This window comes from Vanacampus margaritifer, chromosome 6, assembly GCF_051991255.1.
Source record: "Vanacampus margaritifer isolate UIUO_Vmar chromosome 6, RoL_Vmar_1.0, whole genome shotgun sequence".
Lineage (NCBI taxonomy): Eukaryota > Metazoa > Chordata > Actinopteri > Syngnathiformes > Syngnathidae > Vanacampus > Vanacampus margaritifer.
In genome coordinates this window covers 28,888,856-28,908,186 of record NC_135437.1, presented here as the reverse complement: position 1 = coordinate 28,908,186, position 19,331 = coordinate 28,888,856, and the positions used below count along the sequence as shown (strand labels likewise).

Below are 19,331 nucleotides of genomic sequence, written 5' to 3'. Positions count from 1 at the left end.
CGGCCTGCTTGATTTTATCGTTTCTGATCAGTCGTGCATCTGCCTGCTCTGCGCAATATAGCAAATTGGATCCTAACAGGATTTGGAGGGAGATCCATTCCCATGAAATCTGTAGCTATAATGCTAATTGGAAAGTTGAGTCATTACAGCAATAGGGTCCCTAAAACTGATTTTTGCTGACGTGATATGCATTGTGGGAATATCGGGCAGAAAATGTTTCACTACCTGGGAAGTACATTGGAAGAAGCTGCAGGCTTCAAACGGGCCCCGTGCCAGACCTGAATAAACCCAAAATGCGCCACAACCTTTACAGTTGAAATGAATGCAGTCCTTCTCAAATGGCGGGACGCGCTGCGTTGCCAGGAGGACCTCAGAGAACATGATTAGGTTTCGCCCTACTAAAATTTGACCAATTAGTTTACTGATGACATCACTTTGACTTTTGTACTTCAAAGGGAAGTCAAGTCAAAATTTGTCTTTACAATATGTTCTATGCGCAGCCACTAGACTACACTCGGTATTCTGATTAATATTACGCCTGGGGATTCTGTATTATGAAGAAAAATCCAGCCGTTTTTATTCCTCTGTGGGCAGCCATCTTGCCTTGTACTGCCACTTGCTATCAACTGAAAATGACATCACAGTGCCTAAGGGCTCAGGTGCTAGGTTTAGTCATGTGACATTTGCAAGCTAAGCCCGCTCGGTACTTTGATGTCCTTTTCAGTCGACAGCCAGGAGACAAAATGGCCGCGACCTAAGATGGATAAAAACGTGTGGACTTTTCTGCTTAATTTATACTCCACAAATGCAACAATAATCAGAATATTTAGACAAGTGGGGGTGCATAGGACATATCGTGAAGAAAATGTTTGACTTGACTTTCCATTTAAAGTCCCTCTAAAGTGAAAGGAAATGCCTTGCAAATTTGAAATACCACACAGACGTTAACAATGTGCTAAATTTGAATAATTGAAAGCAAAAAAAAAAAAAAAGCTAAGTGTCCAAAACTATACTTCAAAATCCTGAAAATTGAAACGCGACCTCAGCTATCAGACACTGCAGGCTCTCATGGCCAACAATGAGGCGCTCTAAAGCAGCCCCGCCAGATGTATGCTCAGTGCACACGCAAGCAGTCACGTCTGACGTCATTTCTTATCCTAATTTTATTCACTTTGTTATTCCGCATTTTCTCTGTGACATGCGCACACTCACGGTAGACAGCGAGGCACTCTAAAGCTGCCACGACGACCTTCTCTTAACTTTAGATGCCCCACTGTTCAGTTTGCTAGTTAAACAACTTGTTGTTGTCAAACGATTCTCGCGGAAGCCCAGACCGATTCTCGATTTTTCAGAAATACTGTAAGGCAGCAAACAAAACATTTCCTTGCTTGTTTAATTTCACACTCGATGGGAAGGCAGCCACGGCAGCCACCCGACAATATGTATACAAAGAATTACAATTTCCTTAATGTGTCCCTTTTAAATATTCAAATTATTGAAATAACTGCTAACAACTAAAATCTACAGCAGACAAATAAAATAAAAAGAGGTCTCAACAAATAGTGAAAAATTCAAGCATCTTTCTAAAGTAATCAATGATGCCCTTTCTGCAAAAGTAAACAAGAGGACAAACCTCAGTGCTGCCTTCACAGCTGCCTGTTTAAATACAGCAAAGCCACACGCAAAAAAAACTAAACAAGCTAAAATGTGAGAAAGCAGCCAGTAAGCCAGTACAGTATATTCATGTGCATCACTTTACAATCAAAATAGGACAAAAATCATCATTACAAGTCAGACATCATTTGTGATCACGCTATTACAAGTGGTCATTAAGGCAGCTTGTAATGTAAAATGATGCGTATGAATATTACAGCAGTAATGTGAGGTGAGAAAAAACAACAAAAAAAAACGTTACCACCAAGAGCGAATGTGACGCTGCCTGATGTTAAGATATTGTGATTGCATCGATTATTTCTAAATAAAAGTCGCTTGAAAAATATGCGCACATTTTCATGGGTGGGCAAACTTTTGCACTCAAGGGTCACATTGAATTTTCAAAATAGAAAAGATGGGCATAGATGGGGTTTAAAAAAAAAAAGGCAAATACTTTATTTTAATCATTTATATTCATTATCAATGTATTTTTAAATCTATAATTAATTTCATTCTATTTCATTTTTTATTAAAAAATAAAAATGTAAATGTGTTTACACTTTGTGTTCAATTACTTCCAAAGCATAACAAAATCAAAACAATTTAACAATGAGATCAAAAAAAAAATTTAATTCATAAAAATGAAAGAATACATTTTAACAAACCAATTTTGGAAATAAAAATGTTGATTTTAATTGCAACTACAATTGAGGGACTCTTAGCTCTTTGACTGCCAAAAACGTTAAATAACGTTTAGTAAAATCCTATGGAGGAGTGCCAAAGACGTTAAAAGACGTTTGTTTCAAAACAGAGGTGAAACTAACCATTTTCTATTGTGGATTACTGAAAAACGGAATAAGGTAGAAACAACCTTTTTTTTTCTGATGAAAGATGAGAGTCCAATCTTTTTTTGGTAGTATGTGTGTTTCCATAGTCCAAACACATAATTTTCTATGGACCTTGAAAGATCAGTCAAAATGCTTAAAATCGGCTGGCACCCACGGCATCCCTTTTCTGAAAACGTCTGGCAGTCAAAGAGTTAATTATTGCATTTCATTTGAATAAATACATTTGGTAAAATTAAGGGCTTTTTTTAAATTAATGTAAAAATTAAGAGTACTCTGGATTTTTTTTTTTTATAAATCTAAACAAAAATCTAGTCTTGTAATATTTGTTGCACTAATTTTAAAATGTGCTAATGAATTAACAGTCTTTTCTTTTATTTAAATTTATTGATAATGTAAATGCTCAGTGGGCCAGATTACATCTAATTTTTCAAATTATTTTATTTTGTATTTTTCAAACAAATGTAAGCAGCGCTGACTTGAATAATTGTTATATTTTTTAAATACATTTAAAGATCAAGAGTCCTGTTACATTTGTTGAGTTACATTAGCCTTTTCAAAAAAGAAATCATTGAAATGTACTCTTGTCATTTTTTTAAAAATACATTTAATAATAGAACTGCTCGGTGTGCCAAACTAAAGAACGGAGCAGGCCGCATATGCCCCATGAGCCATACTTTGCCCACCCCTGCCCAGGAATCTAAAAGCAACAGATGGATTACAGTGCTTGTTTCAAGTTTAACGGAAAGTAAGAAAGATTTTCGTCTTGTTCGTACCTCACAACTCGGCATTGGAGACGGAGGGACACACGTTTGTCTGACTTTAGCAGGGACTCCGGTCCGGTCCGACGGGTGTCTGCCCTTGGCCGAAGGGGGACTCGTGCTGCAGGGGGGTCCGTCGCGGGAAGAAGGTGTGCTGGAAATCGTAGTTGAGCAGGCAGCTGATGGACGCCATGTAGATGTCGGCGAAGCGCGAGAGCCGGCGCGAGAAGTACGTGGGGTTGTGGTACGTGCGGAACAGACTCCCGAACTGAGGGTTGAACATCTCCTTGGTGTGCGGCCTGCCGGAACAAAAAGAGGAATTCTTGACATTTTCAGAACTCAATTTACACATCGGACGTCAACTCGAACAAGGCAATATTGAGTTTTTTATTTTAATTTTTTTGAACAACTTGTACCAAAATGAACATCAACGGGAATACTGACGAGGAGCGCCGTTGACGTCAAATGCCGTCAACTACATTTTTTTTATGGGAATGGGCGGAAAAAAGGCCAGAAAATGACAGCAATGGGTAGGGCTGCTCGATTATGAAAATAATAATAATAATAATAATAATATAATAATGCAGCAGATTTATATAGCGCTTTTCTAGACAGTCAAAGACGCTTTACAATGGAATGGTACATTATTCATGCACTCACACATGTGTGTATATATATATATATATATATATATATATATATATATATATATATATATATATAATAAAATTAAATATATTTTTTTCATTTTTCCATTGGATATCATTAGTTTCAGTTTTCCATCTAAATGAACGGCGCGTACTGCATGCCTCGGTGGCGCTATTTACTTCTTTTTTTTTTGCATTTTCAATTGGATATCATTAGTTCCAGTTTTCCATCTAAATGAATGGGGGGGGGGGGTACTGCATGCCTAAGTGGCGCTATTGAGTGATTTTTTTTTTTTGCATTTATCCATTGTATATCATTATTTCTACTTTTCCATCTAAATAAATGGAGGATCATTTCAGATAACACTTTCCCATATAAATTTCAACTTGCAATGTTATTTTACCTCATGGCTTCTCGTTCTCGTATCCACTCCTCCACCACAGCCTGAGAGCCGGGATCTCTGTGAACCTGCGTGTGAGCAGCGTGGCGTGAGGTCATGAACCTTTACAGGCACATCATGTCAAGTGTGAAGTCGCAAACGTGATGGCCTATGACCTGCATCTGCTCGATGAGGCCGGTCAGCGCCTGCATCCAGCTCACGGTGTGCACGTACTCCTCCGTGTTCATGATCTTGATTTCTTTCCTCAGCTCGGGGATGATAGCGCCTGTCCTCCAGCCGTGCTTTAGGGTTAAATCCTGAACAGGGAAGGACCAGCTGTACGGCAATTCTCTTGGTTGCAGTGCTTTCAAGCGAGGATGCGGACTGCCCAATCACATTTCAGGCTCAATGTGTTGCCATGCCAATCTAATCTGCCCAGGGCCTTCACAATCAACAGTACTGATTCATGTATGAAAGATAAAATTAGCAATAGGACTTTTTTTTTTTTTTTTTACCTGTACACCTTGGTTATGGCGTCAGCATTTTCTGTCCTCTGACAGAAACTTGATATAGCCAACTTCAACTAGCAAAAGGTCTATAGTGGTCCACGCACATGATATTATATTAAACTCATTCGATGACCTTTCCAAAGCAGAGTGGAAGCCATTTCACAGCATTATGATTGCTCTTTCTTGGCTTCTACCTTTTCCCGTTCTTTAGTAATCAGCAAACCCAAACACACAATTTTCTGACCAAAAAGCGGAGGAAAAAAAATGTTTTTTTGTGAAGTAGAACAGTAACTAGACGTAATGAGAATGAATGATTAAATTAAAAATGAATAATTAAATATTCAAAAAATGTCAGAGTCCAGATTTTGAAATTGGAAAACATGTCAGAATGCAAAAAGGCACAAAAGAAAACAACCACAAAATGTCCAAAACAGAAAAAATCCCGAAAATTACCCTAAAATGTCTATAAATTTGCCATAAATGTAAGAAAATTGATAGCAAAAAAAATAAAAGGTTAAAAATAGCCATAAAATGTCCACACACAAAAAATGTAAGAAAATTGATAGCAAAAAAAAAAAGACAACAAAAAAGGTTAAAAATAGCCATAAAATGTCCACAAAAAAGGAAGAAGAGAGGCAGAAAATTGCCACGTGTCCATAAAATGTCAAAAAAATTGACAGGAAGGTAGAAAAGTTGGAAAAATGTATGAAAAATAAAGTATCAACGCACACAAATCCAAAAATGGAAGATAGAAGAACAGATTTGGGGTTATTTATTTGGCCTAAAGTGGCTCTTTTGACAGTCAAGGTTGCTGACCCCTGGTCTATCCCTTGTGGATCACAACACAATTCTTGTATAAATTGTGAGCTGCTCTAATGCAATGAATGGCACAGTTCTGAGCTGTTATGTTCCATTTTTTGTATCATCAGTGTTTCCATAATTACAACATTATTAAGCAGTGGATTAAGTCGCCACTTGAGGCCCAGGCTACCAAAGGCACAGCCCGCCATTATGCAATATACATTGCTTAACAAAAGTATATGAGAAGGGACTATCCGTCTTTATAAAGTGAATTAATTCAGACCATTTCCATTTTTGTGAGTTTTCCCGCACGTAACGGGGGAACTTGCACTAATGATCCCCGCTGCTGTACAATCCACACACCGGGGACGCCTGCAAACTGCAGCAGGTGTGTACTCGCACGCACACTGATGATGCTCCATCTTCCTAAATAAGCCAGGCGACGTATTTGACAGCTGGCCGCCAGCCACCGGCGGCGAGGCATTGTGCCAGAGATGTTAACTCTGCCTTTCATTAACATCACTTAGAGCTGATCACACGCTCGTTCACGTATTAATAATGCTGTTGCGGCTGCAAAACTAATGATGGCCACTTTAGGCTCAAAGACGGCTGCTGGCAATCTGCCAGGAGGCAGGTTGAAATAAGCCGCAGTGGCAATAATGGCTGGAGAGATGGCGGGTATTTATTTAGATGCCAGGAGCGGAGGTTGCAAATCCAGATCCAGAGAGTAGAAACCCTGCCACAGTTTGGCTTTAGCCCCTGATGCTAGCTACCTAGCTAGCTCCCTAGCAGGTAAACAAGCACCAAATGGAGCTAGCTAGCTAGCTAGCGCCTGGGGATAAAAAGCCAAACTGTGGCAGAGTTTCTACTTTTTGAACTTGGATTTGCCAGGTACTGCATATAAGTTACATATATAGCTGCCCATGTGAGTATATAGCATTAAAATGGCTGGCATACAACACAGTGCAGCACTAATGAAATGGTGCTCTCATTCCCTCTCTCAAAACACTCCATAAGGTCGTGTAAATGCTGAGAGATGCTGTCATTTAGCCAAAATGCCAAATAAAAAAATGAATTAAAAAAAACCTACTGTCCGGTTAACCGTTGTGCAAAGCTGCCCCCTGGTGGCTGTTTGCAGCACGAGGATGGCCTCTCAGCAATCTGATTGAACTCAAGAGTCAGTCTATTGGGCTGTCTTGACATCATTATTGCTACTATCACTATGACATCACCCTCTTGTGGCGAAAAGGCCAATAATTCTTCACTGATGATTGACTGGAATGTGAAAAAAAAAAAAGGTCTTCCGTCTTCTTGCTTTGAGTGAATTAGTAAACAGGGAGTGTTGAAAACGTTCACACAATGTCCATTGAATTGAAGCCAAAAATGCGGCTAATTGTTTACATTCGATTTAATGATGTGATTACTCTGTTTTTATGAAGTAAAATATTCTACACTGCACTGTGCTCACACTTTGTTACATTCAAGTAAACTTTGTTGCAATGAGCTCAGGTGTTTCTTACTGCCAAGTCGCTGTAGATGTGATCGCCAAAGTAGAGCACTTTGGATCCTCTCCAGCCAGTCAGTCTCAGGAACTCATAAAGGTTTCCCTTGAGGAAATCCGAAACAAGATTTATTTTTAAAAAGGCGCTCCATGCAGGTGTCATATGTTTCTTTTCACCTGTTTGTATATCTGCCCTTTCTCCAACTTGTGAATTCTGTCCCACAGTAGGGCACCTTTGTCGGTAACGCGCCTGAAAGGCCTGCAACCACAAATAGTTCTCACTTTTAATAATGAAGCAATCCACATTTGGGGCACAGCTTGTGCTGAGAGGATAAAAAAACGAGACGCAGACGCACTTACTTTCTCCTGTCGTTGAAGAAACTGGGTTTGTCAGCCTGAACTATAACTACATCAAACAGGTCCCTCCAGTCCCTCCCGACGATGTAGTTCATGCCTCGATCCCTAAGGAGGGCACAAAAAATGGCGCGGTTACTTTTTATGGAGGGCGACGGCTCATCACGCGGACATATAGTCGTGAATTTCATTGGACATTTTGACCTGATAAAATCGCCACTGGATAATTGATATGGAGCGACCTGTAATATTCAAACACTTGCCTTATACAGTAGTAAATTGAGTTGAAAAATTCAGCTGTCAGAATGTGTGACTTTGGCTTTTAAAGCAGTCAGGTTTTCAAAGTAAAGTTACAAAGGAGGGTTTGGCTTCCATGCGGCTTCACAATTTTTTTTCAAAGTTGTCACAAAATTGCATTGAAAAATTCAGCTGTCGGAATGTGTGACTTTGGCTTTTAAAGCAGTCAGGTTTTCAAAGTAAAGTTACAAAGGAGGGTTTGGCTTCCATGCGGCTTCACAATTTTTTTTCAAAGTTGTCACAAAATTGCATTGAAAAATTCAGCTGTCGGAATGTGTGACTTTGGCTTTTAAAGCAGTCAGGTTTTCAAAGTAAAGTTACAAAGGAGGGTTTGGCTTCCATGCGGCTTCACAATTTTTTTTCAAAGTTGTCACAAAATTGCATTGAAAAATTCAGCTGTCGGAATGTGTGACTTTGGCTTTTAAAGCAGTCAGGTTTTCAAAGTAAAGTTACAAAGGAGGGTTTGGCTTCCATGCGGCTTCACAATTTTTTTTCAAAGTTGTCACAAAATTGCATTGAAAAATTCAGCTGTCGGAATGTGTGACTTTGGCTTTTAAAGCAGTCAGGTTTTCAAAGTAAAGTTACAAAGGAGGGTTTGGCTTCCATGCGGCTTCACAATTTTTTTTCAAAGTTGTCACAAAATTGCATTGAAAAATTCAGCTGTCGGAATGTGTGACTTTGGCTTTTAAAGCAGTCAGGTTTTCAAAGTAAAGTTACAAAGGAGGGTTTGGCTTCCATGCGGCTTCACAATTTTTTTTCAAAGTTGTCACAAAATTGCATTGAAAAATTCAGCTGTCGGAATGTGTGACTTTGGCTTTTAAAGCAGTCAGGTTTTCAAAGTAAAGTTACAAAGGAGGGTTTGGCTTCCATGCGGCTTCACAATTTTTTTTCAAAGTTGTCACAAAATTGCATTGAAAAATTCAGCTGTCGGAATGTGTGACTTTGGCTTTTAAAGCAGTCAGGTTTTCAAAGTAAAGTTACAAAGGAGGGTTTGGCTTCCATGCGGCTTCACAATTTTTTTTCAAAGTTGTCACAAAATTGCATTGAAAAATTCAGCTGTCGGAATGTGTGACTTTGGCTTTTAAAGCAGTCAGGTTTTCAAAGTAAAGTTACAAAGGAGGGTTTGGCTTCCATGCGGCTTCACAATTTTTTTTCAAAGTTGTCACAAAATTGCATTGAAAAATTCAGCTGTCAGAATGTGTGACTTTGGCTTTTAAAGCAGTCAGGTTTTCAAAGTAAAGTTACAAAGGAGGGTTTGGCTTCCATGCGGCTTCACAATTTTTTTTCAAAGTTGTCACAAAATTGCATTGAAAAATTCAGCTGTCAGAATGTGTGACTTTGGGTTTTAAAGAGGCTTCCATGCAGCGTCATGATTTTTTTTTTACAGTTGTCGCAAATTTTCATTGAAATGTTATTTGGGCATTGAAAGCATTCAGGGTTTCCAAAAAAGCGTTCAATGGAGGGTTTGGAGTCTTTGCACAGTCACTATTTTTTAGTTGTCATAAAATTGAGTTGAAAAATTCAGCTGGCAGAATTTGTGAGTGTGGATTTTAAAGGAATGTTTGGCTTTAACGCAGTGTCATGATTTTTTTTTTTTTTTTTTTTACAGTTTTCACAACATTGCATTGAAAAATTCAGCTGTCAGGGTTTCAAGGTAAGGTTTCAAAGGAGGGTTTGGCTTCCATGAATGTTCATGATTTTTTACAGTTGTGACAAAATTGAGTTGACAAATTCAGCTGTCAAAATGTGTGACTTTGGGTTTTAAGGGAGTCAGTGTTTCAAGGTAAGGTATCAAAGGAGGGTTTGGCTTCCATGAATGTTCATGATTTTTTACAGTTGTGACAAAATTGAGTTGACAAATTCAGCTGTCAAAATGTGTGACTTTGGGTTTTAAGGGAGTCAGTGTTTCAAGGTAAGGTTTCAAAGGAGGGTTTGGCTTTCATGTGCTTTCATGATTTTTTATTTTTTTTTTACAGCTGTCACAAAATTGAGTTCAAAATTTTGGACACATAATTATATTATACCACATGAAAATATTGGCTTATGGTCATTTCGGTTAGCAATTACACCCGAAGGTGCGATACCCCTAGATGTGATATGTGTAATATGACAAAGCACTCACACAAAGTCAAAGGGGCTGTTTGTGATAAGGAACATCTTCTTCCCGTGCTCGTGCAACTTCTTCAGCACAGCATGGCTCTGCTCACCATAGCAAATGTATTTCTCTGCAAACACAGACAATGGATATAAAAAATTGCGACTTTATTAACATTGTCTGGGCTCTCTTTGACATGCACTTTTCTGTTCAAAAAGGCTCATTTACCAATATCGGCCTCCACCGCTCGATACATAATGCCCTTCACGTGAACATCTCTGATGGCTTCCTGTGAGGAGGAAAGAAAACTGTCAACATTATGACTCCTGTGATGTTGCGTTAGCATTCAGCTGCAAGAGCAACACACTTTGGCTGAGAAGCGCAAAGAAAGCGCTTCTGTGAATACTAACGAGAAAGAAGATGAAGAACGCGAGCTACTTCAAAGCTATCACTGCATCCGCCAAAGTGCTTTTTGAACGGTGACGCTTTTGAAAAGGGCTGCACAACATTGCTCATTTGGGACATGAAAATGGATGGAAATATGGAGCAGCTGGAACACCTTCCACTTTTCTACAAACGATTTTCATTGGCGAGGGGTCACTAAGACTGAGAGAGTTGTTTAGGTCAGGACTCTTAAGTGGTTCCACACCAAACCAATTCAAATATGCCATAATGGGATTTGCTTTTTCTGTTAATACCTCTGTCCATACTGTGTAAACAGACATACTAACAATAAGAATAAACGTCAGCTTTTTTCCTTCCTTCCGAGTGGTGTACGGGGTTGGTAACGGAAGAGTGATATTTCCTCTCTGATCTACTCAGAAGTCAGAAATAAAAAATGTTAAGCCTCTCCAATATTCACGATCTTCACCCAAAGCTTCCACTATTGTTCTTTCTTCCTATTTCATAACCATGCTGCCTCTCACAGGTCCATATTGGTACGACAAGACACATCTACTTTGGGGGAGGAGCCTAACGAGTGGCACACTTTATTCATTCATTCACTCTCAGCCATTTTCACTAAAGCAACATCCTTCGCTCCCGGCTTTTTCACTGGATTTTGAAATGATTTTGCAAGGCCCACTGAATATTGTGCTCTATTGCTATAAAAACATGGAACCTACAAAATGAAAGATTAGAGTCTCTTCTTTCGTCAGGAAAAAAAGTATATTTGTATCTGTTTCTGTTTTGCAGCAATTAGCTTTAGAATATAGCTAAGTTTCATCATTATTCACAAATCTGCTTAAAACACTTGGGAAAGGAGCTTTTTGCAACATGGCCCTGGTTGATCTCTTATACTCTGCTGCCACCTGCTGGCCGTTTTCATAATAACTGCCATTGCTTCAACCATTCTCTTGAGTTCATAGGCTGCATCAAAGCCTTCTGTATGCTCTAAGATTATTTAAAAAACATAACAAAAACGTATAAATACATCTTTGGGAGCATTGTAATATTTAAAATAGAACATAATTATATGTTTTTGGGAGCAAATGAGTTCAGACCGATACTGGTATTAGTCACCGATAGCAATTGCCGATACCACTACTACATAAAATTCACCCAAAAAAATGACATGATATTTTAAAGGAAGACCAATATATTCCAATATTGTATTTTTCCTTAAAAATAAGAATTGACATTAATGGCAACGTTCTATTCCTCAAATTTCTAGTTTCTGATCGTAAAACGGCCGCCCGATACCTTAAAATAAGATTGGTAGCGGCACCAATACCGTACTGGCCCATCCCTAATTCATTCCATTTGCTTTGACTATTTGTTTGCACCAGTTCTTAAGTATCTTTAAGTAGGCAAGCTCGCCTGTGGTTTGAAATGAGGAACTGTCAAAACGGTGACCTTGAAATGTTCTGAACATTGAAACTGTGCGTGTGTGTGCGTGTGTGTGTGTGTGTGTGTGTGTGTGTGTGTGTGTGCATGTGTGTGTGTGAAAGCTTTTAATGACAGCAATCCATCAAAGATGATTGAACGTCACACAGAATAAAGGGATGACGAATGGTGTTGGGATGTGATTGCCGTTCTCTTTTTGGAGCCAGCAGCACAGATGTCCAAAGGAATGATTGCGCGTTTATAATTAGACGCTGGTCGCGGCAGCTAAAATTAGGACGCCATTGGATGCTCGGCGAATCACACGCTTGTCGCTAAACAACGGTTGCGTGAATGGCTCCGTTTGGAATGTGCGTACACACGCGGGATGAATCACGGCGGTGCAACTTTAGCCAAAACTGAGCTAAGCACCTGTTGGGGCCCTGTTATCAGAATGGGGCCCCCAAAAGCAATTAACACGCATCAGAATCTGGTGTCGTAATTTTTTAATGACATTTTTGGGGGTTTGAGGACTACAGTGAACACTTGCAGTGAAAATCTAAGCGTACTTAACGCCCATCTATTCTAAAAGGTTTGTAATTGCCTATAGATGCCACAAGACGGCGGCAAAGCAATCTTTTGTCCATTAGCGAAGGCTACGGCCTGATTAAATGAAGCTCCGCCCCGCAGTTCAACATAGCCGTTTGGCACCAGAGTAGTATTTTTAATTTAGACATGGCTTTCACATTAAAATGTTTTTGTATTAATGTAATTTGTTTTGATGTAAATCTTACTAAAGATATTAAACAACTTATTTGCTTTATAAATATTTTTTTGAAATATTACCATGCTCCCAAAGACATTTAAAGGTGTTTTTGTTTTGTTTTTTTAATCTTAGAGCATACAGAAGGCTTTGATGCAGCCTCTGAACTCAAGAGAATGGTTGAAGCAATGGCAGTTATTATAAAAAACGGCCAGCAGGTGGCAGCAGAGTATAAGAGATCAACTGCCAATGGCCAGTTGCAAAAAGCTATTTCCCCACTGTTTTAAACAGATTTGTGGATAATGATGAAACTTAGCTACATTCTAATGCTAATTGCTTTTAAATGGAAACAGATAGAAATACACTTTTTTTTATGAGAGACTCTAATCTTTCTTTTGGTAGGTTCCATATTTTATAGCAATAGAACACAATATTCAGTGGGTTTTGCAAAATAAGTCAAAATCCAGTAAAACAGCCAGGGGCGAAGGGGGTTGCTTCATTGCAAATGGCTGTGAGTGAATGAGTAAATAATTGTTTTAAAAACATTTTGTTTGGCCTTGTTTTAGGCATATGAGTATTTGCTCAATAGTTTGTTTATTTTACATAGCGGTGTCAAAATTAGTGTGTTAATTTTTAGTTAATTTAAAGTTCCTTTAACACGACAAATTTTTTTAACGAGCGATTACTTGGAAAACCTGTACTGAGGGAATTTCAGTCGCAAGGTAGCAATGTATAGCAGTAATAAGTTTGATAAGAATGCATACATTTGAGGAGACTGGGGTCAAGTTGTATTTTACCATTTCAAAAATGTGCAGAATTTCACAAGTGACTTCATGTTAAAGATTCAATGGCGCTTAATATGAAAAGAAAAATGCACTGAGCTGTCACCAATGTCTTACAAATGCAATTATGCCATCTAGTGGCAGAAAATGACCTCAACACAAATCAATATCACACTCGTTTTTTACAGTATAGTACAATTTTAATTTTAACTCAATTTTATGAATTATTATGAAATTACTGTACCAGTGACTAAAAGATGCAGCCATATTTATATTAGTTTTTTCCACTTTCATGTTAACAAGAGTATGTAGTATGTAAGTTTTCATTTAAAACAGATATAAATTTGTGATTAATCATGAGTTAACTATTGATGTCATGCGATTAATTACGGTTACAAAAATGTAATCGCCTGACACCCCTAATTTTATATAACACTCTGTTGTTGTACATTTAAAATAATTTTTCTATAGTGTATAAGGGACTTTCTTTATGGTTACATGTTACCATTCTTGCAAAATAAATATTGTTTGCAGTAAATCAAATAAATCAGATGACACGTTCATAGTATATTGTTTTACAGTGGGCAGCTGGTCAGTAGAGGGCGCTAGGGTGCAGCCCTAAAATCACCATATTACTTTCCTTGAAGACATAAATAAATAACAACTGTTGGCACAAGACACATATTTCAAAATCTCTATTTTTAGACGAGCAGGACCCGTTTTTATACATACATTTTGACCAACTGACTCTCGTTATGTGTAGTAGTCGATAGAGATTCAACAATGACTGATCAGTAATTGATACTAGCGGCCAGAATATAGGGCCCCAAACTCAATTTTGACTTCGGCATGGGCCAGCTCTGTCCAAGTGTGCAAGATATTTCACCTTGACGTCTTTGTAAAGGTGCACGGGCTCGTAGTCGATGTTGTGCTTCATAAAGAAGTCGTTGACGCACGACAAGAGGCTCATCTCAGGCAGCGAGAAGATATCCATGAACTGTTTCATGGAGTGACCGTGAGAACTCTGCGGGAGAAAGAAAAAACTGGCGTCCCATTCTTACCGTGTGAGCACGGCGTTCGGCGCGTCAGGGTGGGATCGGGTTTTACCTTGCCGTAGAAGTCGCTCATAATCTCAAGAGGGACGTGGCAGCCGTCGTACATAGCGATGACTTCCTCGTCAGGGACTGGATGAAGACCCCTGGAGAAGGACAAAACCGGCAATTTGGTTTTTTACTGCAACTAAGTAAATACAATTTTATTAAAATAATACAATAAAGTATATAAAAAAAACAGTCCAATATATTTTGTAAATGAACTAGTGCTGTCAAAGGTAAAGCGTCAACTAATTAATTAATCACAAAAAAATTATCGCATTAATCGTGTATTAACACAGATTAATCGCACTATTAAATCTGGCCACAGATTATCCTATATTTTGATAGCAGATGGTTACGTTAAAGGTAGCACAGGTTGTGTTTGAGCAATAAACATAACGACAAGCATTTAAGAAATCTTTGTGTATGACATTCAGCATATGTGTTCATGTCAAACTATCCGGGTCTCTTTTTTGTCCATTTCAAATTGTGCAAGTAATTAACTGATTAGAAAAAGAGGAGGATGAGCATGTGCAGTGGATCAGAAAATGTTGAAGACATCCTCATAACATTAAATGTCGAAAGAATTAACACATAACAGGTGCTCTTTAAATTTGGCAGGCAATTTTTTTTAATGAAAAGCCTTTTTAATTAAGTGATTAATTATGATTAATCAAAATTCAAAGATGTGATTAATCAGATTTAAAAAAATTATCGTTTGACAGCAATAAAATAAACCCTCAATAAAAATAAAAATAAAATGCACAAAAAATAAACAAATACAGAGTGGGCCAAAAGTAAGTAAGAAAAATAAAAATGTAATGTTAATATTATAGCAAAAATATATTTTGTAAATTAAAAATATAATAAACAAATACATTTAAGAAAATGAAAAAAACAAATACAATTTCCAATCATCCAAATATGTCTACAAAACTAGACTAAGTGCAATTTCTGCAGAAATTGTGTGGGAATGCTGAAAGCTGAATGTTAATAGCTGAATGCTAAGATGAATGCTTAAGAAGATAATGGAAAGATAAATTATGTGAAAATTACAAAGTATTAATTGTAGTTAAAAGAATAATGAGTAAAAAGAACACTTGAACATGGGAGGCATGAATTTTTGAAGCAAGTTGAAATTTATATGGAAAAGTGTTATCTGAAAGTACCCTCTATTCATTTAGTGGAATTAATGATATCCAATGGAAAATGCATTCCCACAATAAAAAGTAAGTACATGATTTTTAAATGTAAAAAAAAAAATCATTATGCTGTGAATAAAGGCCTATGAAAATAAAGAAAAAGATGTGCAGGTTTATAATGTATTGTCGCTCTTCAATTAAAAAAAACAACAACCTGTAACTAGATATGCTATTTTTCTTTATCTGAAAAAGTGTGCCTTGGACAGAAAGAATTTAAAAAAAATCCATGCTTTTTAATGATCTGTGGTGATATGATGTCGAAAGTCTACTCTAATAATAATTTGTTATGGGAAAATAGCTACCTTTAGCCCTTCATACATAAACCTTGAAAATGACTATTGAAATGTCCTTAGCAACAAAAATGGGTCTACAGTGTTGACAGACCCCAAATGAACTCGCGTATGGTTTCTACCTGTATACAGTCCCGAGCTGGATGTAGTGGAAGGCGTCAATCTTCATCAGCAGTGCCTATCACAACAACAGCGTCAGCGTTCACTAGACAATATGTAGTCGTTATTCATTTTGATGGGACGAAATCAAGTGAAGAGTTCTTACTTTCTGAACATCAAAGTGAAGGCCCCTCACGGCAAAATTGGGAATGTACTCATAATCCCGAAGGCCCTCTGGATACTGAAAGTGAATCAGATTTTAACCACATAAAAAAAAGCAGTGATAAATAACATGGCCAAAATTGCAAGTAGTACCACTTGGTATCCTAAATACTAAATTAATATACAGTATTCGCTTGCTATATAGCAGCTTATGCTCACACCCACACTACAGCACATATTTTTAGGAAGTCTTTTTATGGGCTTATACAGGCAAGTCCCAAATTAGAGTTGCGAGCCTTCAGTGTACGACCACAGTTTCCCACAACACGCTGAGCACACAAAGAGTTCTAATAACAGTAACATTTATGTTCTTGAAGTGTTGTACAACATGTTAGCAATAAAAAAAAAAAGCTATTTTTCCTTAGACGAAATTACGACGTTTGATTGAATATTCTGATGTTCATAAATCTGTTTTGTTGTGTGCTGATTTTGCTACCACAATGTTAGTCTTTTGCATTTTGAATTATACATTAGCATTAAACTGGTTAACTTTCATTAGACATGGTTTGGTTGAACATTTTGGTGTTGAAATGCTGTTTAATTCCGTTTTGTTTATGTGACTCTCTCACACACACACACACACACACACACACACACACACACACACACACACACACACACACACACACACACACACACTCACACACGCGCGCACACACCCTGTGCTTGCTGATGAGAATGTCCCGTGCTATGTTGAAGATGAGCGTGTGCAGGTGACTGGAGTAGAAGGCCAGCGTGTAGTCATAGTCGAAGCCGTAGACCTCGATGTCCCGCAAGCTCATCTCGTTGTTGGCGAAGATAGTGTCGGGGTCCACGGAGGCGCTGGAGACGGACGGCATGGCATCTGACCCGAGAGACATAACGAAGACGTTAACGTTGGGGGGAAATGACTGTAAAAGTTGGCTAAATCAAGTAGCATCATTTATTTGACCAGGATGCCACAAGACTACTTCTGTCTAAATAAATCCCTCAATCCATTCCAAATTTTCACACCAAGAAGGTGGCAAAGCACTACGTTTGTCTATATGAAGCACCTCAACTCAACTTCAACATAGTTCTTATGCACCAAGATGCCACAACATGGCGCCAAAGCAATACTTTTATTGCTTGGTGACTGATCCGGTATTTTCACCACATTGTGGCATTCAATCATGACGCACGGCAGAGAAACGGTAAGAGTCAACTGTTATCCATTGTTCCCTACCTTGAGTGTGTCTTTTAGTGTGGTTGTAAACCGACCACAAGCTCTCTGCCGAGCTGCCGCACACAGACGATGCGCAGTCGGTCCGAGGCGAGAGAGACCGACGGAAAAGCAGTTCCCTCCGCCCGCGGGACACCGCGCCGAAATGGTGGGAAGCCTTTAAAACGTGGCGACAGAGAAGGGTGGCCTTCCCCTGCGTCAGGAGACACGACAGAGGCGCTGACAAGGGCGCCATTGTGGTTGGTTTCAAGGCAGCTAAATTGCTCAGCTAGAGCAGCACGAGCGCGGATGACAGTCGAGACTCAATTGTCAATAACCTTAAACTGCGTTGACGTCACTTCCGTGTTTGGCGAATCCGCAGCCAATCAGCGACTCGCTTCCGAGCACGAGCACAAATAAAAGTATGAAAAATAAAATTATCATTTTATGGGAAAATTAGGTGTCAAATTAGTAGAGGGTAAAGAAAAAATGGATACAATATATTGATAAAATGTCTCCAGTCGAACCCTTAAAACGTCACTTCCGCGGTTGACGAGCCTCCAACAGCCAATCAACAACGCTTCGCTTCCGCGGTCACGTGATTTACCACCGAACGACGCACGCGACACTTGCTGAGCGTCTGCTTCGAGCGTGACGTCACTAGATGCTCTGTGATACTTCTGCCGCGAGCGTTTGCTTCGAGCGTATCATCACTAGCATCCGGTCTGTTTCATGTTTACAGTTGCCGTTGTTCACCTTTTACAAAATGACCAGTTTGCTCAAAAGAATCGGAAGGCATATCAACTTCTTCATGAACTTAATGACGGCCATAACTTTTGGCTGTTTCATCACAACATTTTTCAACGACAGAAGAGTTCCCGTGGACATCCGCGTCACCAAACTCGGACTGAGGAACGTGGCGAACGTTAATGAACCCGGAGAGCTCAGTGATCTGGTTTACATCGAATTTGACCTCTCAGTTGATTTGCAGCCAATATTTGACTTGAACGTCAAACACCTCTTTCTCTATTTGTCTGCTGAGTACGCGACAGAAAAGAATGCTTTAACCAGGTGATGATCTGGGATAAGGCTGTCTATCGAGGCGCTGACAACAAACTGAACCTCAGAGACATAATATCAAAATACTTCTTCTGTGATGATGAAAACTGTCTCAGGGACAACAAGAACGTCACTATGTACCTGACATGGAATGTCGTTCCCTTCGCTGGAGAGCTGTCGCTTGTAGTTGGGAATAGATACGCCAGTGTTCCCTTTCCTGAGAAATATGCGACTTCAAAGAACTTTTAAGTGGAACTGAATTTCTTGTTTATAATTTGCACCACTTTTCTTTTCTTTTTTTACTCACATGCGTTGTGCAAGTGTTAATTTATCACTTTCGGTGTGGAATAAAGAAGACTGCAAAAACAACAAAAGTCCACTTTCATGTCTTGTGTGTTGTTGAGTAGATGAGTAGTTTCCAACATGAAGGTTATTCCTTTGAAAAGCTATTCTTTGTAGTGGTAGTCCCAGTAACAGATTATTTGTATTTGTTTGGCTAGACCACATCCAATCCGTTATTTGCGTGCAAGCAAATGTGATGATTAAAAAAAAAAGAAGAAAAAAGTAACCTTTGGCAAGTGGGAACAGATTGTTTTGCAATGCTGACCTGTAGCTGCAAATAATTATAAAGGCAGTGTCAATTTGAAGTCAACCTGCACTGCACCTCTTTACATAAAACAAGTTACAATTCTAATTGGTTTACATTAAATAAATATAAAAAAAATATTTCATCTGTTTTTTCAAAAACTGGACATTATTTCAAATTGAAACATCATTTAATTTGTTTTATTTATTACAATTATAGTATGTATTCTAAATTCTTTAAATTAATCCCATTATATGTTTATTATTAAATAATGCTTATGTTTAAATACATATTTCGGGCTCCCTTACACGCCTAGTGGTAGTATCAGTTTTTTAGTATTAAATTGCTTTAATACGTTTTGATCACATTAACTAATCATATAATATTATG

The 19,331-nt window shown here is 38.4% G+C and overlaps 1 protein-coding gene and 1 pseudogene across 3 annotated transcripts; one reads left to right on the top strand and one right to left on the bottom strand.

Moving 5' to 3' along the window:
* Positions 1-1,379: 1,379 nt before the first annotated feature.
* nt5dc3 (5'-nucleotidase domain containing 3) lies at positions 1,380-18,683 on the bottom strand. 3 transcript variants are annotated; one of them, XM_077567815.1, is made up of 15 exons: positions 17,321-17,639; positions 16,776-16,960; positions 16,061-16,135; positions 15,918-15,973; positions 14,317-14,407; positions 14,096-14,233; positions 10,072-10,132; positions 9,871-9,973; positions 7,458-7,559; positions 7,275-7,356; positions 7,117-7,203; positions 4,463-4,603; positions 4,311-4,375; positions 3,275-3,558; positions 1,380-3,198 (listed from the first exon to the last, which is right to left on the bottom strand). In XM_077567815.1, exons 1-14 carry the CDS (start codon positions 17,550-17,552, stop codon positions 3,321-3,323), a joined length of 1,656 nt encoding a protein of 551 aa, XP_077423941.1. In that variant the 5' UTR covers positions 17,553-17,639; the 3' UTR covers positions 1,380-3,198; positions 3,275-3,320. The 3 variants fall into 3 exon arrangements, with proteins under 3 accessions (XP_077423941.1, XP_077423942.1, XP_077423940.1); XM_077567816.1 differs by lacking the exon at positions 17,321-17,639 and adding an exon at positions 18,497-18,683 and having other exon boundaries at positions 1,380-3,558; XM_077567814.1 differs by having other exon boundaries at positions 1,380-3,558.
* LOC144053407 (signal peptidase complex subunit 3 pseudogene) lies at positions 17,916-18,723 on the top strand (annotated as a pseudogene).
* Positions 18,724-19,331: the final 608 nt, after the last annotated feature.